This window comes from Xyrauchen texanus, chromosome 18 (genome assembly GCF_025860055.1).
Source record: "Xyrauchen texanus isolate HMW12.3.18 chromosome 18, RBS_HiC_50CHRs, whole genome shotgun sequence".
In the NCBI taxonomy this organism is placed as follows: Eukaryota; Metazoa; Chordata; class Actinopteri; order Cypriniformes; family Catostomidae; genus Xyrauchen; species Xyrauchen texanus.
In genome coordinates this window covers 28,173,858-28,200,857 of record NC_068293.1, presented here as the reverse complement: position 1 = coordinate 28,200,857, position 27,000 = coordinate 28,173,858, and the positions used below count along the sequence as shown (strand labels likewise).

Here is a 27,000-nt window from a genome sequence, read left to right as displayed (position 1 = left end):
TGCCAGCTCAATCTCCAGACCTGAACACCATTGAAAACCTCTGGAATGTGATCAAGAGGAATATGGATGACATCAAAACTGCTTGAATTTTTGCACCAGGACTGGCATTAAGTCACCCAACAGCAATGTGAAAGATTGGCAGAGAGCATGCCAAGATGCATGAAAGCCATGATTGAAAATCAGGGTTATTCCACCTCATATTGATTTCTGGACTCTTCCTAAGTTAAAACATTAGCATTGTGTTGTTTAAAAATGAACACAAACTTGTTTTCTTAAAATTATTCGAGGTCTGAAAACACATTATATTTTTTATTATTTTGACACCACATTTTTATTTGGGGAGAAATGTTGTCAGTAATGAAACAACAATTTTCAATTTATTCAAACACATACGTATAATTAGTAAATCCAGAGAAACTGATTTATTTTTTATTATTATTATTTTTTTCTAGAGCTGTATTTATATAAGTTTTTATTTGTCTTGCCTGTTTCTTTAAATTTGCATGCATGCAGAAAGTAATACAACATAGCAAATTAACTCCATTCCTAAAATCTCGGTCTATGAAACTATTATGCATTCAACAATATGGTAGAGAAACAAGTCTTGGAAGTGTTGTTTTGAACATCGATAGATTACATTGGCCCTGTTCTGATTATAATTTACACCTTAAACCACATCTGAAACGACGCAGTTCCTGACCGGATGTGAAACATTCTAGACTGACTGACCTTCAAAATAATAGTACGACTGCAAGTCGCGTGACCTTTTAGTGTTATAAAATAAATAATTAAACGAAACAATCCTACAATTAAATATACGAGGTTATTCAATGTGCAAACATGAGCGTTATCAGATGTAAAAAATAAAAAAGTACATTTCTTATTAAGCGCATTACATAAAAAAAAAAAAAAAAAAAACATGATTTATGGTTTTTATATACAGTAATCAAATCAATTCAATAATTCTGAATGGCGAGCAATATCTTTATGTGTACATGTTTCATGAAGGTAATGTTCTGGTGTTGTTAAATTTGCCTCAACAATAATTATGTATATTTATTTACAATTAAAACTAGTGTTTAATCGAGTCCTCGCAAGAATTGATCAAAACATGCTTATTCTACACAGAGAATGTGGATAGAAAGGTTTAAAGGCACAAAGAAAGATGGATTTAGTTAAAGAAATAATATTAATATAAAAAGTAAGTAAAAATTTACAAACGAAAACAAACTACACAAATAATTCAAATTAATTAAATTGTAACTTTTATATTTGATTTGCGCTATTTAATCCTTTATATGATCCTTTATTTTGAATATCACATTTAGGCTGTCTGGTCACCTCTCCGGATGTTTGGATGTTTTGAATCGCTGCGGGGAGTTCATCATAATAATGATGGCGGTTCAAACGGAGAGTAGAATCCCGCTCAGTGCGGTATGTATGTTTTGTACACTTTTTGTATTACAATTCGAAATGTGTAATTAACGCATGGAAGCAAGCACAACGATTCAGTGCATGTTAATAGATGACATATTGAAAAAGTTACATAATTATTGTCTGCATTGTTGACATTGTCACTGACCGTTTTAGGGGTAATATTGCTTGTCATCTGAAAATATCCACGTGTTTGTATTAAAGATGAACTGTAAATAGTTTCTCAAGTGTGGGGGAAAACGGTTATTTATTTGATCATGTAATGGCATGCTTGTGATTTTGATTTGTGAAACTGACAACAATTCTCAATAATGAAGCTTAACTTTCAGTTTCGTTTCAGCGTCAAAAATGAATTAAGGCTGCGGTCACAGTGTGACATATGTAATCTATGTATTTACCAGTCATACAAAGCAGCGAGATACACTGATTATATCAAGATTAAGGGGTGTAAATGACTGGAAGAATCACTAACCTTCGGCCTCTTGGTTTTGTTAAATATTAACGTTCAGTATATTTCTTTTTTTTTTTTTTTTATCCCGAGCTATCCGTTTGATAAACATGATCAAAGTTGATTCAAAAGTTGAAAATAATTTCAAAGGTGAAAAAATTGAATTCTAAATAGTATTAAGAAATAATTTATGAATTAATACGTGCAGTTTTTGAAGTTGGCCAAAATGGGAGAGATAGCTTTAGTTTATGTACTGATGTAATCTGTTGCCCTGTGTCATTTCCTTTGTTTAGCTTAATCCAAAGTACCTTCACACCAACTCTACTAGCCACACCTGGCCGTTCAGTGCCATAGCAGAGCTAATAGGTGAGTCATATTTATTCTGCAGCGAATATTTGTAGTGTTCCTTTAATTGATAAATTACTATGGATATACATCCTATTTTCACACCTGAAACTTGTTCTTGCCAATATTTCTAATGCCTGATTCTATTTGATGAATTATGTATCACTTCAAAAACTATGGGAATTTTAAAGCTTTCAGAAAGTTGTTTGGTTCTTAAACAGTGCCATATGCAGAGACCTCCTTTGAAGTGTTTCTATGTTCCATGTTTGTCTAACCCTCAGAGATAAGCTTTGTTTACATCACACACACATCCAATTTGGTTTTCAAATCAATCTTTAGGGGCAGACTGTCTGTTCTGTCATTTTACAATAGATAAATACATGCATACATATTATATATTATATTATATTATACTTTATACACTTCAACAACATTATTTTAGAATAAAATATAGCATATAATACTAATGCTATGCTATTATTATAAGAGATGCACCGATCCGATACCTGGATAGATATCGGCTCCGATACTGATGTTTTTAAACGGATCAGGTATTGGTCCGACGAGCCCGATCCAAATCCAATACTGTGTGTTAGTCATGTTCGTTACTGTCAAGTAGGGCTGCATGATTTAGACAAAAAGTCATATTGCGAAAAATTATTTTGAAAAAGATTGCGATTATGACAGACAAAAAAAAAAAGAGGTAATGTTTTTCACAAATGAATCCTCTTAAAAAGAACCACACTGAGATTTTTTTTAATTCACCCACAAATAAATAAATATATAAACAGTGAAACAAAGAAAAAACTCTGTCTTCATATTCAAATTGTACCCATCCACCGGGTACCTGTTTTTGTCCATTTTGTGATAGTGTCTCAACCCACTGATCATCATCTTTAGTTTATATAACCCAGTCAACATGAATATTTAGAATGCTCCAATCAGGATTTTAACATCCAATTTTCCATTCATCTAATCATCCGATGCTGATAATTTAACTTTTTATCAGCTGCTCTGTCAAAACTAGTTATATGGAAGCTTTCTGCTCAATATCATTGTCACCTGAATTTCCCTGCTGGTAATACCATACTTAGTTTTTGCTGTGAAAATATTATGCAGGACGTGCCAGTTTAGTGTAAAGCGCAGGTAAGCAAACTGTACCGAACAATGAGCAGAACTGCTCTGAAAATGCTGAAATAATGCTCAAACTTAACATAGACTGGAGAGAGCAGCACAAATAAACTTTGAAGCCACTATTTATTTAATTAAATGGCATCCCTTTGCGATTTAATAATCGCACGAGGTCATGTCGTGATTTTAGATTTTATTTTGATTAATTGTGCAGCCCTACAGTCAAGCTCAAAAAATGACATAAAAGAACCATTAAAACACAATTAAAGTAGTTCATATGACTCATGCATTTTATTCAAAGCCACTTGATGATGTGCTATAGCTCTATGAATCACAAAAGGTTATGTTTAATAAGTAAATGTATAAATGCACACGCAGCTCCGGTATGTTAGTGAATGGCGCTGCTCTGTTTACACACACGGCTATTTTTAGCCTTCACATTGTGCGCAATATTTGTGCACTACTCACAAACAATGCCTCGGATGTAGATGCTCAATTGTTTGGTTCACTTATAATATGCATTTAGAACAGATTTTTACCAGAATTTGAATAAGAAGCGAATGAAACTACTGTGAACTCGCCTACAAACAGACACATACAGGAATTCCTGGAGAGTTCAGAATGTCAAAATAAAAGTGTGAGGATTTAAAAGTTAAAGGTGTCACAGAGGCAGTGATATGAACTCATTAGCAGGGTTTATTGACCAGATGATTGAAACAGTGATGTAAACATTGTGAGTAAATCCAGAACACCAGGTGAGTAATATCCAGACAGGGTATAGACATGATGAACAGATAACTCACAAAGGACTTATGATACCTGCAGGCAATAATGAAGACACGTTTTACATTAACATTTACATTTATGCATTTGGCAGACGCTATCCAAAGCGACTTACAGAGCCATTATTACAGGGACAATCCCCCCGGAGCAACCTGGAGTTAAGTGCCTTACTCAATGACACAATGGTGGTGGCTGTGGGGGTCGAACCAGCGACCTTCTGATTACCAGTTTACCAGTTATGTGCTTTAGACCACTACACCACCACCACTTTGTTTGACATAGTAGAGAGGTCTGGAGTCTCAGAGATACTATCAATGAGAACAGACAAATTGTGTGTAAAATCGTGGTATATATATGCAGTCCTTGATTAGCCACTAAAGATATGCAGGACTCAGGTGAGAGTGAACACTGTGATGGCAGTGAGGAAGAAAGAGAGAGAGACCGGTGGATCTGTGACAAAAGGTGCACAATTGAGGTATATTAATTTATATTAATTAATTCTATTATAACATATTATTATTATTATTATTATTATCATCATTTGTTTACAATTATAATAATATTTAAGTTGAATGGGTTCGAAAAAATAACTGTGTGACTGAAAAGTTGACCGATATCTTACAACTAAATTGAACAAAAAAAGAGATCTGAATCCTTTAAAATCCAGATAGAAGTTAAAAATAATTTGCTCAAAAATTATTTTATATAATATTTTCTGCTGATTACTTATACTGGAATTACTGTTAATTTTGCTGCTTCATTATCCAGTATACTAGTTAATAATAAAGTGTTTCTTAATAAGCTATACATTTATATTGAAATAATGTGTAGTTAGAGGTTTGTGTTTCTTTACATATTAAAGAGTACTCCCAATTAGTTCCACACAATAATGTAAAGATATTCTAAACTGATTATGCAAAAAAACAGCACTGTTATCGGATCGATATCGGCCGATACTGAGATTTACGATATCGGAATCAGAAGAGAAAAATTGGTATCGGTGCATCCCTAATTATTATCATAATGATCATTTTGCATCATTCAAATGGAGGCTAAAAAGTAGAGAAGCACAGAAGAGAAACTTCTTATTCAAGAAGCATTTATGAGGATGTACTGAATTATGGTGACACATGACAATTCACCTGTAGCCCCAATGTTATTGAAACCTGAAATGTTCTGAGATCATATGCAGTGTTCACATTGACTACTCTATCCTTGCAAATTGTTCCCAGATGACTAACAGAGAAGAAATAGTAAAAACTTGTGATTTGCACATTCCACGAGAGACACTCTTACGCTGCGTCCTTTTGTCAGTCCTTGACATTTTACAGGTCGCCCACCACAGTGGTGAGTAGATGAGCAAAATTACCCGCCACTGCCTATGAAACGCCTGCATTTGGCATTTAATTTTACAAATCATGCATACACTTTGTCCAAAACTGCTGGTTCGTTCACTAATTCTCTTTTCACTATAGGAGTGAGAGTAGTCGAATAATACAGCAAATGTCAAAAATAGATTAATGGATGAAGTAAGTTTGATGGATGAGATAAGGATAGCTGATAAGTGGGTGTGTCTGACAAGATGTATTTGGAAGATGTGTTTGGCTAATAGTTGATGAACTTTGTTTACAGGATGTGTGTTTGTGACTGATAAAGTTTGACCATCGGCCGTTAGAATGTGTGTTTGTGGCTGATAATTGCTAAACAAAATGCCTTCTGATTCAGCCACGGTACCGGATGTTTATGAAAACAGAGAGGAGTGTCTAAAGGCCACACAGGACAACTATGAAATAATTAATAGAAATGTAAACTTTTTTAATTTAAACAAGTTTTATATTCAGTGATCATAAAACCCATTGAACTAAATTCAAGCAAACAACACACCAATTTATGATGAGCATGCAGAAAGTATGCATACAGATCTGGTGTGGTGCATGATTTGAAGAAAGTCTGCTTTTTCATTTTTGCACTTTTGTCAAACTCATTCGTTCAGTGGATGAGAGTGATCACAGTTTTGATCAAATAAAAAATGTATCTTTGTATGCATCAGTCAGACAATGTTATTGAGTGTAAAATAGTGAATAATATTCACCATAAGAAGAATGTTTATTTTAACCTCTGTGTAAGACGTTTTTTGAAAAGTGCAGGTGCATCCATCTTATGGGCTCTATTTTCATGATCGCTCAAAGCGCAGTGCTACGCGCAACAACCGTGTGCAACGTCTTATCCAATTTTTGTGAGAGCGCTAATTCTAATCGCAATTTTTGTGCCAGCGCAAGTGGCAGTGGGTGGGAGTGTTTGTGCTGTTGTGGGTGTATGCATGCAAATGGTGAATGTTTTGTTTTTAAATGAAGTGGCAAAAAGCCACTTCTCTGCTCTGATGCCTGGAACAACAATACTTTTAAAAATACTTTTTTCATAGTGAAATATGGAATAATTTCTAGCTATGTTCAGCTCTGAAATATTTTTGTCACATTGTACTCTTGTACTAGCATTGCATTCCAAGTAGTCTTTTTGTACACATATATAATGTGCTTTTTTCTTTTGTTACTTTTGGTGGAATAAACAATCTTAAATAGTTTGCCTTTCTTTTTCTTGCTTAAGACACTTATGGGGAAGTATTTAAAAATACCTTAAATATAATGTTTTTTAAATGCAGAATTGAATCGTTAATTGAATCAAATTTAATTTGGGATCGAATCAAATTTAATCGATTTCAATTTGCAAAAATAGTTTTTTTAATCTAATCAATTCGCTTTCAACCCAAAGATTCACAATGCTAATAGATACATTACTTATGTAAATTTAGTACACAGAGTACAGGTCGATAAACTATTAGAGGAATAATACAAATGTTCAAGCTATTTCCAAGGCCAAAGAAGGCCTTTCTATTAACATTCAGATATTTCATTATATTGTTGTATTACAACCCTCCTGTTTATAACAGTCATTCTATGGTAACGTTGACATTCTTATAAAATTATACACGTACAACATTTAAAAATAAGTCAATATTTTGTTTGCAACCATAGGTGAAAATTGGGAGGTCCAAAAAAATGTCAATACTTTGACATCAATATCTTGTCCCTCGCTGTCAGAAACAGAAATACAGATAATTAAATCATTTTTATAAAACAAATTCAAGTACTGAGAAGAGAACGGAGATTATACACCAGTTGTTCTTTTCTGTAAGTTTTAAATAAGCTTTGATCAAGTTTTAGGTTCAGTGTGGGAAGTCTCTGTATTATCTTAAAGTTTCACAATCAGAAGACTGTAAGGTGGGTGGGTCTGTGGAAGGGGTTAGTGGGCGAGAGAGAATGTACATTGAAAATATTTAAAATATACTCCAAATTAAGCTTTAAATAGTGTATTTTTAAATATGATTCAGAATAAAATAATAAATGTTAAATATTTATTAAACATAATGAGACTTATAAACTTTAAAAACATGGTTTTAGATACTGCTGTTAGTTAAATGACCGTGTAAGTATGTTTGTTTATCCATATTCATTGAAACTTAGTAGAATTAAAAGTGTTTTTCTAATTAAATGTTTGTTTAACCCTTACTTTTGTAGAAGAGGTTATGATACGGGATGTTGTATTAAACAACCTAGTAGTGTTTAAAAAAATCATTAATTTGTTAATTTTACAGAGTGATCTAGTCAGAGGGATTTAAAAATATTGTTTAAAATTTTAATCTTCACATTATTTCAGTTGAATGCAAAACTGAATCATCTTTAAATAGTCCACCCATTTATGATTTATAATAAGACTGTTATAATATGATTTATAATAAGACTATTATTAATTTGATTTACATCTTATTTGCTTCAGTCTTTACTCAATAATTTAATAGAATTTCTTGAAAGGAACTGTTTAATTATCATCAGCAAGGTACAGCTTACAAATCTTTTTAAAATAAAATATAAAAAAATTTATTTGAAATAATTCTCAATGGTTAAATTGATAATCATGTTTAAATAGTGTACAGTACATGTTATGATTCAGAATAAAATAATACATTTAAGTGTTTAATTATCCATATTGAGGTCTTAAAAAATTAAAAGATAGTTATAATAGTTAGTACAAATAGTTAAAATTGAGAAAAAACATTTGATGATAAAAAGGATTAACACTCACAAGGCTCAACATTAAGCATTGTCGTGTCCTCGGGACAAGTAAATTGGTCATTAATTTGTCCAAGTAAAAAAGTTACTTGTCCGGAGAGAAAAAAAATGACATTTAAATTACACGTTCAAGTAACATGTCAAAGTTTAAATTGTCAGTTGGCATAATTTTGAAATGTAGTTGACTGCTCAGGCGCGCATTAGCGTGAGCATTTTTCAACACGCGCATGTTCAGCACACACACATACGCCACCTGTCAATCAAACAGGACACGTGTTACTAGATTACTTGCATAATAAAGCACGTAAATTAAAAATAAAGCACTTAAATTAAAATTACGTGCTCTGGATTACTTTCAACAGCAGAATAAGAATGCAAACTTTATAATAAGTGACACAGGCCTAGGGTATCACAAATATAGCTGGTTATTTGTTTGCTATTGACGTTTGAATTATTCTGCTTGTCCGGTCCAGCAAGTAAAATTCTCTTTCACTTGCCCCTTCAAAAATCCACTTGTCGGGGCCTGGCTCAGCAAGTAAAGATGCTGACTACCACCCCTGGAGTCGCAAGAAACCAGTTGGCCCGGTTGTTAGGGTGGGTAGAGTCACGTTGGGTTAACCTCCTCATGGTTGCTATAATGTGGTTCTCGCTCTCGGTGGGGTGCATGGTGAGTTGTGCGTGGATGCCATGGAGAATAGCGTGAGCTTCAACACTCTAGGTCTCCACGGTAACGAGCTCAACAAGACATGTAATAAGATGAGCAAATTAACTGTCTCAGGCTTGGAGGCAACTGAGATTCATCCTCCGCCACCCGGATTGAGGACCTAGAGTGCTTTGGGTATTGGGCATTGGGCATGCCAAATTAGGGATAAAACGGGACAAAATACAAAAATAAACATTTAAGTCCACTTGTCGCAGACAAGCGTTAATGTCGATCCCTGACTCATGTTTTTAAGTTTCTCCAGCATTAAGTATGGTTGAATAGAGTTAAAAGCTGAACTAAAATCAACATAAAGAAGACATGCAAAGGCTTTAGAGATGTCTAGATGCTTAAGATTCAGGTGAGCAACAGTATTAATAGTATCATCAGTCCCTTTCTCTTCCCTGTCCAGGTCTAACATTGAAGTTTTCAGCTTTGACACAATTAATTTCTCCAAGCATTTCATTACAGTAGAAGTTGGAGCGATTCGTCTGTAATCATTGTTGTCAATGGGCCAGGGTATTTTCGGGAGGGTCTTTTTCCATAATGTAACAACTGCATGGGAGTCCAATGACAGCTGGTAAATAGGACACCAGGCTGGAGTTAGCTCCTCTGTACAGGGCCGCAGCAGACGAGTAGAGATACCATCGGGACTGGTCGACTTAGTAGTACATACTTGATGGAACAATGATGTAACTTTCTGCAGCTCCACAAACAGTCTGGTCTCCAAGTCACCGATAATAGTTTGTAACACAACATTACATTTCTTAGTAAAATCTGCATTGTCAAATCGAAGGTAAAATGCATTTAATGGATTCGCTTTTCTAAAGTCATCAGTAGTAATGATGAACTTTCCATGTTAACTATTTTTTTCATAGAGTCCCACAGTTTTTTAGTATTCATGGTGGCAATGATTCTAAAGGCTGCTTTTTTCTTGTTTATGCAGTGCTTCACTTGTTTTGTTATATGAGGTTTATTGTTTGGATATATAATAATGTCCTTTTTAGTAACCACATTATTAACACAGAAGTGATTATAGTCTGTTATTGTCTCTGTTGATACATTCACATCATGGAAAATGTTCCAATTTGTGCACATAAAGCATCCTTTTTAAAATCTCTGTGCCAACCTCCTCCCTCACAGTCTTGACAAGTGGCTTGTTGTTTTTTAGCAGTCTTATATGAACGGGAGCTTCCAGTGGGTGCTGCAGATTTTGAATACAGTCTGAGATGCATAAAGCAGCTTTAGTTGCCTTCCCATTGGGAGGAACTTACACCACGCAAACTATAATATTTCCAAACTCCCTTGGGAGATAAAAAGGCCTCAGGCTTAAACAGAGCAGTTTGAAGTCAGGGTCACAAAACGTTCCTCTCACTGTGTACTGTGTGCACCATCTGTTACTCATGTACACACACAGACATCTCCTCCCCTGGCCTTACCTGATGATTCATCTCTGTCCGAACAAATGATAAAGAAGCCTTCCACCTCAACAACAAGAGAGTTGGGAATGTCCTACTGGAGCCAGATGTCCGTAAACAACATTACACTCGAATCCTGGTATTCAAAACATGCCTTGGTGTTTAGGCGGAGTTAGTCCAGTTTGGTATTGAGCAACCTCACATTGCTTAATATGATGGAAGGCAGAGTAGGCCTGTTGTCCCTCGTCTACATCTCCTCAGCTGTCACCGATCTTTCAGTGCGGTCGGCAGTCTAGTGTAGATCTTGACAGGTTGTCAGTTGTCTGCACTGAAAGTATAGTACTGTATAATAGACTCAGTTATATTTTTCTTCATTGATATTTTAAGGCTACCTAGACATCCACTCAGTCACTAGACTAAATCTGTTTAATGTGATAGAACGTTATATCGGCCAAGCCGATTAATCGGTCAAAATATGGCCATTTTCGATTATAGGCATCTACTGACAACCGTGTTTGCTTGGCCAATTAACAGAAGTGTTAACTTTTCACTTGTGTCAGTTCCATGATCAGTAAATAGGTTTTTCAATAGATGTTCAACATTTCCATCTTTTCATAGTTTTTCCTTTTCAAGTTTATGCAAATTTGAGTAAATATTGCATAAAGTAATATATTTGTTGTATTTCAGAAATGTTGTTTACATCTGAATTCCTGTTGTTAAATTGTTAAATATATATTTAAAATATTATTGGTCATTGGCCATCCTGCTCTCTAGATATCGGTATTAGCATCAGCCATTGAAAAACACATATTGATTGACAACTAATTTTTTTATATATTTTCTACTGGCTCTTAGACAATGCATACGACCCAGATGTAAATGCCAAACAGTTCTGGATTGACAAGACAGTTATCAGAGGTCAAGACTGTCTTACTTTCATGGATAATGGAGCAGGGTTGGATTATGACAAGATGTATAAGATGCTCAGGTGGGTCACAGTGTGTCAGTATTATTCAAATATTTGTTAACAGAAAACGTGTAATCCAAAATTCAGATTTCTATTAATTAGCCAGAGAGGCACTGTTATTGAGTGTGTTCACATTCACAGTCTTACTGTGGTTATGAGTAACATCCTGAAAATAAGTAAGGTCTTGTAAACGTCTTAAACACTGTTCCTTCATCAACGAAATTAATAAATGCTTTAAGAAAAACATGGACAGACCACCTGGATTATTGCAGAGTACCCTGATTTCGCTCTGCATGTAAAAACCTCTACTGGCGTTCTGGCATAATTCAATGCACACATGTGTGTTTATGTTTTGATGTCAAAACTGGAGAAAGACTTGCCGATTTCAAAATTGGGAAGCATCCACTACCTGGATAAACACATGTATAAGTATATATAATTAGCAGATTTTTCTCAGTTTCAGTGTTTACTTGAACATGTAAATGCACTCAGTGACTGATGCCAATAATTTAAGAATACCACATAAATTGACCCGGCTTAAATCAGTTTATCTCTACTATAGTTGCTTTATGTCTCTCTCCCTCTCAGTTTTGGCTTCAGTGATAAGGAGGCTAAAAATGGCCATGTCCCTGTGGGCCTCTATGGCAATGGATTTAAGTCTGGCTCCATGCGTTTGGGAAAGGATGCCATTGTGTTCTCTAAGAAGGAGGGGTCCATGTGTGTGGGCCTGCTGTCCCAGACATACCTTCATAAGATTCAAGCAGAGAACGTCATTGTGCCCATTGTCTCATTCAAACATATTGGACAGTCATATATCCTTACCTGCCATAAGAGGAGAGAAGAAGGCTTAGATATATGGATTAAAAAGGAAAGAATAGAATAATTGGCATGGAAAGAGGGACTACAAGCATATAAGTGAATATATCACACAGTAGGAGTTCTATTCTAATCTAAAGCTATGATTGCTTTATTGTCTGCCTCCATTTGATTCATTTAAATACATTTTAATGCAAACTCTTATGGTCTTATCAGTTTCACCCTTTGGTATGAAAGTTGATTTTAAGCATTTGACGACTTGATCCTTGACCTTTCCTCTCACTCCGTCCTGAGTCTCAGCATGCTGCAAGCCTCCAAGACATCTTGCGCTACTCTCTGTTCCAGACGGAGGCAGAGCTACTCTCAGAGCTCAATGCCATCAACGCACACTATTCCTCTGGCACCACAGGAACACGAATCATCATCTGGAACCTCCGCAAGTAAGAATTCTGCCCAAGTAGAGAATGGGGAATGCAGGAAACAATTAAACAAATAGCTACATTCACACAGCAGCATGTTTAGAGTTCTAAATATGGGTATGTAGCCACACTGTTCGATTATAAATGAGAGTGACATCCACATTTTATTACAAGAACAAGTCCCTTAACATTTCAGTACTCAAACCCACATTTGTGTGCGAGTCCAGTAAATCTGTCCTTTGTGAACAGAACTGCACTGGTGAATTACCTTAAAAAATGCTCTTTTTTTTGTGTGTGTGAGCAATTTTTCATGTGGGGTTCTGGTGACTCACAGAGAATGAGATATGAGCTGTGTCCATCCGAAGGTTTTAGATCATGTGGCTGTATTCCATCGGAGCTCGCATCTGTTTTGTGGTTTGGCCGTGACCCAAGTATCCACACATATAAAAATCACTCAAAGCTTCTCTTCATATAATTAGCTGATCCACGTAATCACAATTGAGCATTATGCTTTCTTTTTTTTTTTGGAGAATGCAATAATATAGACCCTGAGATTACAATCTCTGCCTTTAAATAATATATCTTGACTCCATGACCTGAATTGTCACATTAGTGAAACACTTAACATGTTATTTGCTGGGGGCCCACAAGAGCAAGATTCAGAAACACTGAGTTAAAGTGTTTGCAAATACAGTTAGATGTACTAAAGCTCATTGTTACAGTAAGAGGAAGTGGAATAAGTAGATTGCATGAGGAATCTTTTTTATCTTCTGCTACAGAGCGTTGACAAACAAATCCGAGTTTGACTTTGACGTAGACCGTTATGACATCCAGATTCCAGCTGATGTGTATGAAAGTGAAAAAGAGATATACAAGCAATCTTGCCACACATTGCAGTCAAGCCCAGAGAGTGACTTTTCCCTTAGGGTGAGTACTTGGACTCTTATATCCATATCAAGTAGGTCTAACAGATTATAGTTCACATTACCTTATTGACATGCATGTATATGATGATATAATTTACTGTTGTCTCTCACATTTTGGACATAAATAAATTAGTAATGTGTAATCATGTTGTCTTCTTCCAGGCATATTGTAGCATCCTGTACTTGAAGCCTATAATGCAGATTATTATTCGTGGACAGAAAGTGAAATCTCAACTGATTTCTAAAAGCCTGGCACACGTTATGAAGGATAAATACAAACCCAACTTTCTAAATGTATCCATACAATCACAAACAAGCAAGCTTTCATTCCCCATTTCACAAAGAAAGCCTTAAGGTGCGTTCACATTTACCTTTGCATGGCTGAATTCCGCAGGCGAAGAAGGCGTGTGTAAATGTGAAGCGAGTGTGAAACCCAACAAAACGACTTGTCAAGCAGCTTTTTTTATGCTGCTCTGTACACATTAGGAGAGTGAAGTTTTAAAGAATCTTCTAAAATGATTTGTTCATCCATTGCGAATATTTGGTATTTGCTACAGTATGTATGAAGCACTGCTCACACAGAGGTCACTACCAAACCAATCTACTTCCTGTTGGTCAACACTGTGAATTTGCACCAAATTGAACCCCACGCAAAATTGGTGTAGGTAAATTATTTACCATTGGAAGTCCGTCAGGCAAAATTCCTGATTTGCAAATTCCCTTAAAGATGACTACATTTCACCTATGGAATTTCATCTTGCAGATGTAAATGTGACCGCACCCGAACATTTAACTGATAACTATTTTTTGGTAAATGAATGAGAGGCAGTATTTTTTGTTTTTGAAAACAAAGGAAACTTGGCTTTTATCATGTGAGTTTATCCGACAAATTTATAATGGATGAGAAAATGAGTTGAAAAGATGTAAAACAGCTCTCTAATCAAACACACGTATCTGAGGATAATTCAATTTATTTGAGTGTTGGGATTGTTTATAGGTGAAAAATCAGAAAAAGGATGCAGGTCTTGTATCAATATATCGATAAAAACTAGCATCAAAGTCGGCACACTGTTGCTCCCAAATGAATTTAATGTGCTAACCCAGAGATAAACGAATGTGACTCTATATGCCCTTCATCAGACTGGTGAAGAGCTTGTAGTTCGAAATGTCACGTTCGTTAATCTCTTGGTGAGCTCATTAAATTTATGTTAATGTTTATAGTCAAACCTAGTCAATGATTATATACATTCTGACCTTTCCTTAAGTCATTTCATCTCAGAAAGAAAGCATCTTAATCACATTTGGCTACAATACCAAGAGCAAAGAACATTACGGAGTCATGATGTACCACAAAAACAGGCTCATCAAAGCCTACGAGCGTGTCGGATGTCAAAATCGGGTAAATGCTTTATGAATTTTTGCCTAAATGGCTCCCTTTACTACTTTCTTTAAATGTTAAACCTATGCTTTTGCAATAGGCAAATAACAAAGGAGTGGGAGTCATTGCAGTGATTGAGTGCAACTTCCTCAAGCCAACACACAACAAGCAGGACTTTGACTACACAGAAGAGTACAGGTTTATACACTTATTATTTACAGGACTATACCCATGTATATATGTGTGTGGTCATATACAGTAAATATGTACAAGTGTCCAACAAGTATTTGCTTTAAAAGTGTAAGTATTTAGTGTAAGTTAATTTGCTATTCGACGTTTGATATTTGATGAGGCAGGCAGAGTTACGAAGAATTCAGGTAATTACAAGAGTTGTCACAAAACTTGAGTTTCGCTATGATGAAAAAATGAATCCACATCCAGGGACTCGCAAGGAATTTTAATATTAAAAGCCTTTATTAGAGGAGCTTACTTTTTGTAAAAAGTAAGAAAACTGTCTACTGTGTGTTTTTTATGTTTTGTTTGTCCACACAGAAAAACAATGCAAATTTTGGGTGGGAAGCTAGAAGATTATTGGAAAGCTATCCGCCATAAAAAAGGTTCTAACAGCACAGTACCTATGGAGGATATCCCGTTAGTATACACTCACACTAAATGAAACCATTTTGAGTTGCTTTTAGCCAGTTTATTCACCACATTCCCATATAAAAGCCTTGCTCCTTGTTCAATGTGAAGGAAACGTCCTGATCAGAACTGGGCTCAGTGTGATGATTGTCTGAAGTGGCGGAAACTCCCTGATGGCATTGACACCAGTAAGCTCCCTGAAAAATGGTTCTGTCGACTGAATCCAGACCCCCAGTACAGGTTTGTTAAATCTAAGTTTTCATTGTTTGAGTTTTAAAATGTGTTTTAGTCATCCAACAGGACTCGAGCAGTAAAAGGTCCTCAAGAATCCTAGAATTATATTATAGATGTGTCAACACAGTGAATGCAGCCAGTTTGATCCCAAATTGCAGTTTGGTAAAAGAACACACTGATTTATAAACACCTCAATAGTCTTATTATTCATCTAACTGCATGTATAGAATTTATGTATAGCACAATAAACAAGGGCAGTGGAGAGAAAATCATCATCATAATATAGGCAAAATATAGGCAAAAGTCAACATTCTGAATCCAAAATATTTCCCGTTTAATGATTTATGTAGATCCTAAGTTTTACTATTGAGAGGGAAGAGTCTATCCTATTTCTTATTGAGGTTACAAGTACCTTATTATTTTTAATTAAAGGGATGGTTTACCCAAAAGGTTCTCTCATTATTTACTCCAAATTCCCAGTTGTTTATGACTTTCTTCTGCAGAAGATTTTTGGAAGATCAGCTCTGCAGATCCATTCAATCAACTGAATGGTGGCCAGAACTCTGAAGCTCCAAAAAGCACAAAGGCAGAATAAAAGTAATCCATATGATTCCAGTGGTTAAACAAATCCATATCTTCAGAAGTGATATGATAGGTGTTGGTGAGAAACAATCAATATTTAAGTAATTAGTTTTTTGCTATAAATATACACTTTCATACCTACAGTAGAAATCACAATGGTCCTTTACATAAACTGGCACCTCACAATTCAGTGTAAATGTTAGTCTAGAGATGGCATCTTAATGTGAATATAGGACCGCCACAAAATCCAGCGGCATGTACCAGAGGCACCAAAACATAAGATGCTATAATAATTATGTTTTTGGTTGAACTATCCCTTTAATGGGATTTGGAGCAATTCCATGCAAATATCAACCTTGTGAGAACATTCCATACTTGAATTACTTGTCTTATGCTGCAATAGTATGATACATTTTATATAAAAAAAAAAAAAAGTTTGTATCGAAACCACTCGTTTTAATTAAAGGGATAATCTGTTTAAAATAGGAAAGGGGGTAATTTTCTGCATGTTTTCATGCAGAAGCATGCTGAATAGGTATGGAATCATTATTAAAATTCTAATTCCGTTATTTATGTCAGTTCCTTAACAATTTATGAACAATACTTTTAAGGAGGCACCCTCAAAAATGTAAGTCAAATTTAAGAGCGTGACGCTGCATAGCCTCTTTTTATTGGAAGAAATTTAAGAGGAATGAGGTGCAGTCAGAGCTGTTCCACCCACTCAACCTCAAAACACTCCCTTTGATTAAAAACAATAAATTCAGTGTCTAAGGAAGCAATATTGAACACTGTTATGCTTTAGTGGCATGAGTCACAGTGACCCCTCAGATACACAATAGACACAGGGGTCTTTACAAACTAGTATTCAAAGAATCCTTAAGATGCTTCACTTTACAGCAACCGAACATAAGGTTAGGTACATAGGTGTTGCTAGACTATATTTAGAGGGACTTAATTAATCTCTTCCCCCCCTAAAAATCTGTGACTTTGCAATCAGCACCCAAGGGTTTTAAACAGCGTCAGTCGCAAAACTGCTCTAGTTTGACTTGCAAGACTTTAGTGGTTTTCCCACCTGTAAAGACTGACTGAAGCAAATAGCTTTGGAATTATTTTCTTTAATAAACAATTTTTTGTTAATAAATGGAAAATTAAAAGACTATATATTATTTGAATGGTTCTTCAAAAGGGTTCAACTATTTTTAGAACTTTGAAAGTGTGTTTATTATGATGTAAAAAAAATTACAATATTCTGAGTGAATATGGGCGTGCAGTTAAAGAATGAAGGGCGTGCAGTTGAAGAGAGGGCAGCGTCTAATTCAGTGTCAAGGCCAAGGTCATAGCCAGAAAATTACTTTTGGGTTGGCCTCAATAAAAATGGATGGGCCCTGTTTTTGCCCAATTTGTTTTTATTTTTGCAAAATGTTCCTTAACAACAGAGAAGTGCAATATTCAAACAGTTCTTTCAAACTTTCAGAAATCAGAATTTATGCATTTTTTTCAAACTACTTTATAAATATATATATATTTGAATTCAAAGAATAATCTCTAATTTTTTATGGTAACACTTCACAATAAGGTTCCTGTAAAGGGATTAATGGAAAGGAGGAGGCAAGAACCGGCTTGACAATATAAATAATATTTTAATTATAAACTTAACCAAAAAGACAGACACACACACACACACAGCTGTCCATAAATCTCTCTCTGTCACACTGCCGTCTTCGGTCGGCCCTTATCCCTCTCAAGGGCTAATTAGCCTGATTAGGGGTCGGGTGTGTAGAATCATGACCCGGCCCCGCCCTCTGCCCTGACACAGTTCCATTTGTTACTTATTAAGCTTTTATTAATCTTAGTTGATGTTCATTTCAACATATACTAATATGAACTAACAATGAACAATTGTATTTTTATTAACATTTACAAAAAATTAGAAATGCTGTAAAATTATATTAAGTGTTTGTTCATGATACCTAATGCATTAAAAAACTCATCTTTGTGGCTCCACAAAACTTAACATCTGGAGAACTTTGTTTTTTCATGATCATTTTATCATTGTTTTATCATTATTTCACTTTACAGTTGTTTAAAAAATTAAGTGGATTGGTAACTCAACAGTGGCTGGCTGTGTCTTTAATGTATTACAGTATTTTTCAATTTGTCCGAATTATAAAGTTACATTTTTGATACTTTAATCTTATTCTTTTCCAAAATAAATAAATAAATCCAAGTATCCTTCAGCCATCCTGTGACTGTCTTTGTGTAATTTGACCCCATATGTGTTTGCATCCCTAAGAATAGAAGTAATGTCTCATAGTACAAAAATGTAGTAACAATGAGTTATATTTAGAAACATGCAGTTATATATAAAGTTGTCTGTCTTTGTTAGAATGATTGTTCTGTCTCCATTCAGGCAATGTGAAACCCCAGAGGAAGCCGAAGATTCTGAAGATGAATCATCAGCCTACCTGAAAACATACAAACAGCTGTGAGCTGAATAACTTTTTTAGCAATTAATTGATTTTGGCATTAAAAATTACCTATTGGTTTACTTAAGACATTACTGAGGTTAGTCAGTGATTTTATTACAAAATAAAACTTATACACAAGATGCCAAGAGGTCAAGTAGTTTGACACTACTGCTCTTTGTGTTCACAGTGAAAGAAGCCTAAAGAAAAATGAACAGAAAAGAATGCAGGTCATTTGATCTTTTTAAATCCAGCAGATATTGCATTTGTGTTGTGTACACACTTTTTACTCTCATTTGTACCTTAAATGGTGATGTCTCTCTGGATTAGATGGAAGAAACCATGTTGAGGCAGAAACAGCCGTTGACTCAAGAGAGTCAAGTTCTGAGAAAAAAACCGAAAGACCTTGTGAGTCAACTCCAGCAATCAGTAAGAGGTTTTCATTAGTGCCTAGTTAACCAAAGATGATCACTCCCTAAAAAAACAGAGAACAGTCTTAAAATGTCTTTTTCATGTCTCATTCTATCTCTTTGATTTACAAGGCCCCTTCCTCACCTATAGTAGCCGAGAACCCTCTCAGTTCCAGACCCCTCCCACAATCAGGTGAGGCCCAGTTTTGTAAGTGTTTGTTTTTGCTATGAAGCCTAAATAGCTTGTTTTAATATTTTATATTTCTGCAGCCTCTAGCACCTTGGACAGCATGCCAGTCATTTCAAATGTAATCTCCCTCTCCACTCCTAAAAGGTACATAATTTCTATGTATTTCTGTTTTTCTAATTTTTGTACAGTAAGTTTTTAATTTCATTCCACTTTTTTTTGCATACAACATGATTTGAACCTTACTTTTACAGGACAATGAGAAGTCTAGGACTGACCCACAACCAAGCTGTAAAGAGAGCAAGAACAAGTAATGGCTATTCTAGCAACACACTAGACAGCCCATCATCATCCACAGCTGCATCAGATGCCTTAAACTCAGTGATGGGAATCCCTGATAATAATGGCCATGTTAATGAAAAGGATGTAGAGGACAACAACGATGATGACATTGTTATTGATGAGACCAACAGCACACCTAGACCCCCCAACTTTGACCTCACTAAGGTAAAGTCAGAAGGAAAGAAAAGTGATGGTGTACTAGGATTATATTTGGAGTGCAGTGATCGAGATTCCATAGAAACACCTGCAAATGAAGGTACCAAAAAAGCAACAATGGACCCATCAACTTCAAATAGTCAAGCCAGCATAACAACACAGACAGAATGTAGTGTGATCATAAAAGAGGAGGAAGAACTGCAGAGGAGAAAAGGAGGAGGAGAGATCAAAGGAGAGGAGACCGAGCCTGATGCAACAAGAATGGAACAGAGCACTACTGAGGTGGAATGCAGGAAAGATACAGACTTGGACGAGTTGATCAGAGACCCTATGGACATTGAGAGATGTCCTAGTGCAGATAGACAGAGCAGGCCAAAATCAGCTTTAGAAGACAAGGAAGGTGAGAGCTCACTTTTCTCTAGTATAGACATAAACAATATCTCCACCCTGGAGGCCCAGAAACAGCAAGACAACCTTTTAGATCTCCTGGAGACCACAGCCCAGGAGCGAGATGCATTCAAGGGCCACACTCAATTTCTGACCCTTCAGCTGGAGCAGAAAGAAAGCAAATTACTGGAACTCACAGCCAAGAAAGAGAATGCTCATCAAAGCACCCAGACCGATCAATTAGAGGAACGGGACTATAAAACACTTTTTCTTAAAACTACAGAGCAGGTTGAAGTACTCCGAAGAGAAAGGGATGAGCTCAAGCAGAAAGAGGAGCAGTTGCTACAGATGAAATCCGAGAAGGAAGCAGCTGACCATGCGTTTTGTGGCAGGATACAATCTCAGGATGAGGGGCAGAGTCACGGTGTGGATGATGAAATGGCTTTGCAAGTAGATTTTCTCCTGAGAGAATTGGATCAACGCAACACAGAATGTATTGAATTCAAAAGTAAGGTGAGCGTCTGATATTTTGGCTCCAGACTCTCCAATTTCCTACAAATATTATGAAATGTAACTACAGCCTGCTAAAATAAAAAGACCAGCTAAATCCTGCATGAATCCTCAAAGAAAGATTAACTACTAGTAAACTAACTAGTAAAAAAAAATCTTGTCTAATCTTTTCTTCTATGCTAGCTTCTATATTACTTCAGCCACTCAGCAGTTCGATACTCCAGATATTGTTGACTTTTGTATGACAAATTGCTTCTGTTCCTCATTTGTTAGTCTCTTTAGATAAAAGTGTATTTGAAAATGTAAATGTAGTTCAAACAAAACACAACATATGCTGGTGCCAGTGGCCTGATGGCCATTAATGAATTGTCAGGAAATCAGAAAATGAGACTTGATGCTGACTGTTTGACCATGTCTTACACTGTTTTTCCCGTTTCATTTTTCAATATCTGCACACTCACTCATGTACTCAAAGCTGAATATCTTGGAGCAGGAGAGAGTTCGCTATGAGCAGTTACAGAAAGAAATAGAAGAACTGAGGAGAGAAAGAGAAGCGTGGAGTAATAGAAAAGTAGAGAACGGAAGCTGCAGCTCAGAGCAAGGTGCAAGCTATCAGAATCGGATCAAAGAGAGTAAAGAGACCGAGGAAATGCCAGTGGGGGGAGAGAATGCGGTAACACAGTCAAAGTAAGAGCCTAGTTTACTTGTTTCAAAGACTATCAGTGCTCATCTGGAGTCAAATGTTAATGTACACAAGCATGATTATATACCCTCTTTGTCCTCAGGTTAAGAGAGCTGAGATTCAGTGTTGCACGTCTCTTGGTCACATTTGTTCCCGCCCTGGACCCTGTACAGGTCAACTATGACTGTGATGTCATAGATGAGATACTTAACCAGGTTATAGAGACTATTTCCCCCCCTGAGTCTACTTCCACTTAAAGACACTTCCATGTCAAGATACCAAAGAGTTCTGCCTGTGTTCATTTTTTGATAAAGCAAAATGTTCATGTTGAATTTTACTTCAATTTACTGTTAAGATAAGTTTTATTTAATTTTATGAGAGAATTTTAAGTTGTTGAGTAACTGTTTATGGAGTGTACTGCTGAGACATTCGTGAACACATTGACCCAATTTAACACAAACATTTCTTAATTTTTTACATGTTTTATATTGTTTCTTTTATGTTTACTGCATTTTATTGGAATTTAAAGTTTACAAATACGTATTTAGATGAAGTTCAGATTTTTAAAAAATCATAAATATTTTACTATCTCAAAATACACGTTAAGATGCAATTACATGTTAACATTGCATGTCTTTTTTTTTATACACAATGGTGTCTATTTCTGAAAAACTATACACATATTGGTTGATCATTAGAAAGGTTGATAACATGAGAACATTCTGTGTTATTGTACAGATTGCCTTTTTTGGAAAAAGCATTAAATATAAAGTACATTTTGTGTTTAAAATGTTACTGTCACAATGTTATACTTTACATTCAGATCGCAAGAATATTTTCCCATCACAAAGACATGAGTAGCTGCACTTTTGTGTTAACAGAGTCCGTTTTCTTTGACATTGCAGGTACTTTTTCTTAGACAAAATGGTGTGTTTTTCTGAAAAACTTGTAGCGAATCAGCTCTATATTCTTCCACCATTAGGAAGCGAATCAGCTCTATGAAATATTAATAATCAATCATAACTTGTTATAATCGATTATGAATATTTGGATCAGTTAATCGGGTTAACTTGATGTAGCTACATTAACATTACAACCAAATACTCGGTTCATCCCGTGAACACTCAATTTTGGTTATTAATTAATTAATTAATAGAAATGTACATTTCGGGGCAAGGGAAATGTCTTTCTTACTAAGTATTAAGAGCAAGTAGTCAAAATCTATGATTAGTGACTTTAGATATGAGCTTGAGACACAGACAACTTTACATGTGACATGAACAAGACTTTATTAACTAGACTAAACATTTAAACTACTCTAACATACATATACATACATTCATACAGTTTACCAAGGGAAAGAGGGCTGAAGCAGAATACAGGAAGGCAAGAAGTTATAGCATTGTTTGAAGTTCAGCAGATCAACAGCCTGAGCAAACCATCATATTAGTTCTGACACGCCCTTTTTAGAAAGGGGTGAGGATACTTAATGTATCAAATAATGAGACTAAGTTTGATACTTGCATGTCCCATTTGAATTAAACTGTCCTGATGCAATTTGTTGAGGCTCCAGTTGATCTTTGATGATGTTGTCTTGATATCTTTGGTGAATGGAAAAGTCAAGGCCGTAGGTAGCCTGGCGCACGCTTGGGAGTCCTTGGGGCCTTCTAGTGTGGCATCATTCAGCGAGAGAGTGAGAGAGCACAAGGCTCAGAGGACCAGAAAGGCAGGAAGCCAGAGGAGCATAACAGAGCGAAGAGATAAGAGAGGAGATAGGGCTAAGAGGGAATAGAGAGAAAATGGGCGCAGCAATTTTATACCCTTAGCACACATGTCCCACCTCTCATTGGCTCGACCAATGAGAAGGGTTTGGGTTCCAGGCGGGAATTTGGTTTATTGCTCTTTGTTGTAAAATTGCCCATTGCATGTGCAAGAAAGAAAATAGGAAATATACTGGTAATACTAATATGTTGTTGTTATCGACATATCATGTACACAGTCATTTCAATCTTCAAAATACCAAGTTATAGAGACCAAATATGCCACACATATGATTTTGGTTAACCATAGTATGCAAAGTCTGAAACATTAACCCATTAGTTTGCAAGAAAACATAGATCAAGCACATTTAAGGGAAAATGTGAGATGGCACATTAGATACATGTCAATATTTATCACATGGATATATAGAATATATATATAGGATTAACAGGGTTCATTTCTCTTTCTCAGTAAGAGAATGAAGGGAGGGTCAGCACTTCTCTGAACATTCCTTTGGAGGTCGTAAAAGTCTCCCTTACTCTGGGCAGGAGAATGATTCCTTTGTTCCGATCACGGCTCATTTGCATGTTTCTGGCTGGGTTTATGACGGTAAGAGATTTTGGGCTGAATGACTCAAAAGATAGTAAAACATCGCGTAATATCATTCTACAGAGATCTTATATTCGAATTCAGCTCGGACAAATCGTAAGGTTTAATTTGATACCAAGAAAGGTATATTTAGTACACTTAATAAGGGAATATACACTGAGGCTATTAAATATGAGGCCTCAGAGTTTAAAACACACAACGAAACAGTTCTAACTGAGTTTGATATACCTCAGAAATACACAACATACAGGGATTACACGTATTTCATTAGCAATATGCAGTTCTGTGTTTAACTGAAAAACACACACACACACATTTTTACGTTCAAAGTTTCCCCTTCCTGTCCACCACGATAAGCACGTGGTGAGCATGCGGATGTCACATGCGGTTCTCTGTCAATAGTTCATTGTCTCTTTGTCAATACATTTATTGTGCTTGTGGAGGCTGGTTGGCGCTATTTCAGTAATTAGGGGGGTTTTTAACAGTAAGTTCTTGTTTGTTCGGGAATCTGTTAAGGCACTGATCCTCCGCCATACCTTACAAACTATACACTAATTGTGAGGTTGATGACAATAGAAAATGCTGTTTGCTATTGTACATATTGTCTTTGTTGGGGGGAAGCATTAAATATAAAATAAAAATGTTTATTTGTTTATAAAAAAAAAAAAGTGCTTGTTTTTTCTTGTTCACTTGAGAAATGGGAATCTTTTAAACCATTAATTTATTAAATACAAAATATATATATATATATATATATATATATATATATATATATATATATATATATATATATATATATATATATATATATATCTCATGAACTGTTAAAACAGCCCCATTGTGCTATTCACAGTCTAGTCTTTTTATATTCATCCAACACATCCAACCTCTTCTACCATTATATTCCCTGGTACTGTATATAACAGATTTGTATTTAGATTTGCCCTACGTATGTGTGTCTGTGTGTGTCTCTGTGTTTGTCTGTGTGTGTGTGTGTGTGTATGTATGTATGTATATATGTATATAAAAAGGAAACATCCCTTTTTCAGGACACTGTATTTTAAATATTATTTTGTAAAAATACAAGTAACTTTACAGATCTTTATTGTAAAGCGTTTAATTAATGTTTATATGCTTGTTCAATGAACCATAAACAATTAATGAACATGCACCTGTGGAATGCTGTTAAGACAAGGGACACATGGAAAAACATATAGATGAAATTGATAATAAATGTAGAAAGTCCTTAAATGTGATGAGGGCAATAGTGGGGAGCAGAAAGAATAGGATTGTTGATGATATATCAAGCTATGATTAGATCTGTGTTGGATTATGGTTGTATGATATATGGCGCCGCATCAATAACATTAGTAAAGCGATTGGATAAAATGCAGTATAGTGCTCTTAGGATATGCTTAGGAGCAGCAAAATCAACACCAATTAATGCTCTACAATTTGAGGCAAATTAAATTTGTGTAGAATAAAATTATCCCTGATATACTGGAAATGTATGAAAAGTTATGTTTGAAATCACTGTTATGGATGTGTGGAATGCAGGAGAAGGCAGACGGGTGGTTCAGATCCAAATGCGGTTTTATTAAATAACAATAGAAAGAACACAAACACTGGAACAAATAAAAGGTCCACGACGGGAAAAGCAAACTCAAACATTAACTAACGCACGGGTGAAAAGAACACAAACACTGGAACAAATAAAAGGGTCCACGATGGGAAAAGGAACAACTAGGAACATCATAAACTAACATCAGAGAATATTGACAACGATCGAAATAACAAACAGAGAAAAGGCAGGGTTTCAATAAACAGACATGATGATAACAAAATAACAAACAGGTGTGGACAATACACAGTGCTGGCAGTGATGAGGGCAGGGAAACATGGGAAATGTAGTTTCTTAGATGGAGACTAGTGAAAACACGGGGCAGACAACAAGGAATCGTGACCAAAATGTGGTTAGTGATAAGTGAAACAGAAAACACGGGGCGGACAACAAGGGATCGTGACATAACCCCCCCTCAAAAGGACGGGATTCCAGACGGTCCTAAAAAAACCTACAAAAACAACAAACAAAATGTCCAAAGAGTGAGGGGCTAGCACAGGGGAAGAACAGATAGACCGAAGGGGGCACAAGGGACACAGAGACAGTCCAAGGAGGCACAAGGGGCAATTAGGCAGTCCACGGAGGCACAAGGGGCGGACAGGCAGACCAGGGAGGCCGAGAGGGCAGACAGGCAGTCCACGGAGGCGCAAGGGGCAGACAGGTAGACCAGGGAGGCAGTCTATGGGGGTGTGAGACGGGGCCAGGGTCAGGTGGCCACAAGGCAAGGACCGGTTCAGGAGATCTAGGAGGTGGCCACAGGACTGGGACAGGTTTAGGTGGCCTAGGAGGTGGCCATAGGGCAAGGGCCGGTTCAGGGGGCCTGGGAGGAGGAGTGGCCACTGGGGGAGCTAGCGGAGCCAAGGAGGACTTCTGAGGCGGAGCAGTCGAAGACGTGGGTGGCGGCGCCGAAGGAGGCGTAGGCGGAGCCATGGAAGGCTTGGGAGGTGGCGCCGTGGAAGGCGATGTTGTAGAAGGCTCAGAAGGCGGAGCTGAGGGAGCCACTGGAGGCGGAGCCGAGGGAGGCTCAGGAGGTGGAGCTGGAGGAGGCTCTGGAGGCGGAACCGAGGGAGGTTCAGGAGGCGGAGCCGCAGGAGGCGAGGGCGAAGAAGGCTCTGAAGGCAGAGCCGAGGGAGGCTCAGGAGGTGGAGCTGAAGGAGGCTCAGGAGGTGGAGCCAAGGGAGGTTCAGGAGGCGGAGCCAAAGGAGGCGAGGGCGAAGAAGGCTCTGAAGGCGGAGCCGAGGGAGGCTTTGGAGGCGGAGCCGAAGGAGGTGGCGCCGTAGGATGCTCTAGAGGCGGAGCCCTAGTTGGCTCTGGAGGCAGAGCCGTAGGAGGCTCGGAAGGCGAAGCCGTAGGAGGCTCGGGAGGCGGAGCCGTAGAAGGCTCGGGAGGCGGAGCCCTGAGAGGCTCGAGAGGCGAGCCGTGGAAGGCTCTGGAGGTGGAGCCGAGGGAGGTGGCGCCGTATCGCAATGACAATCACATTGCTACTGAGGTATTAAATAATTGTTGGGAATATGTAAACA

General features: G+C 36.7%; 1 protein-coding gene across 2 annotated transcripts; it reads left to right on the top strand.

Annotated features, from left to right (window-relative positions):
- The first annotated feature begins 1,353 nt into the window (after window positions 1-1,353).
- Window positions 1,354-23,793, top strand: LOC127659307 (MORC family CW-type zinc finger protein 3-like). 2 transcript variants are annotated; one of them, XM_052149064.1, is made up of 19 exons: window positions 1,354-1,434; window positions 2,176-2,248; window positions 11,242-11,374; window positions 11,942-12,165; window positions 12,453-12,609; window positions 13,368-13,515; window positions 13,677-13,808; window positions 14,794-14,913; window positions 14,993-15,090; window positions 15,445-15,543; window positions 15,646-15,774; window positions 18,761-18,835; window positions 19,006-19,045; window positions 19,146-19,223; window positions 19,358-19,418; window positions 19,496-19,559; window positions 19,667-20,810; window positions 21,283-21,494; window positions 21,593-23,793. In XM_052149064.1, the coding sequence occupies exons 1-19, from the start codon at window positions 1,393-1,395 to the stop codon at window positions 21,744-21,746; spliced, it is 3,183 nt and encodes a 1,060-aa protein (XP_052005024.1). In that variant the 5' UTR covers window positions 1,354-1,392; the 3' UTR covers window positions 21,747-23,793. The 2 variants fall into 2 exon arrangements, with proteins under 2 accessions (XP_052005024.1, XP_052005023.1); XM_052149063.1 differs by having other exon boundaries at window positions 19,146-19,244.
- The last annotated feature ends 3,207 nt before the right edge of the window (window positions 23,794-27,000 follow it).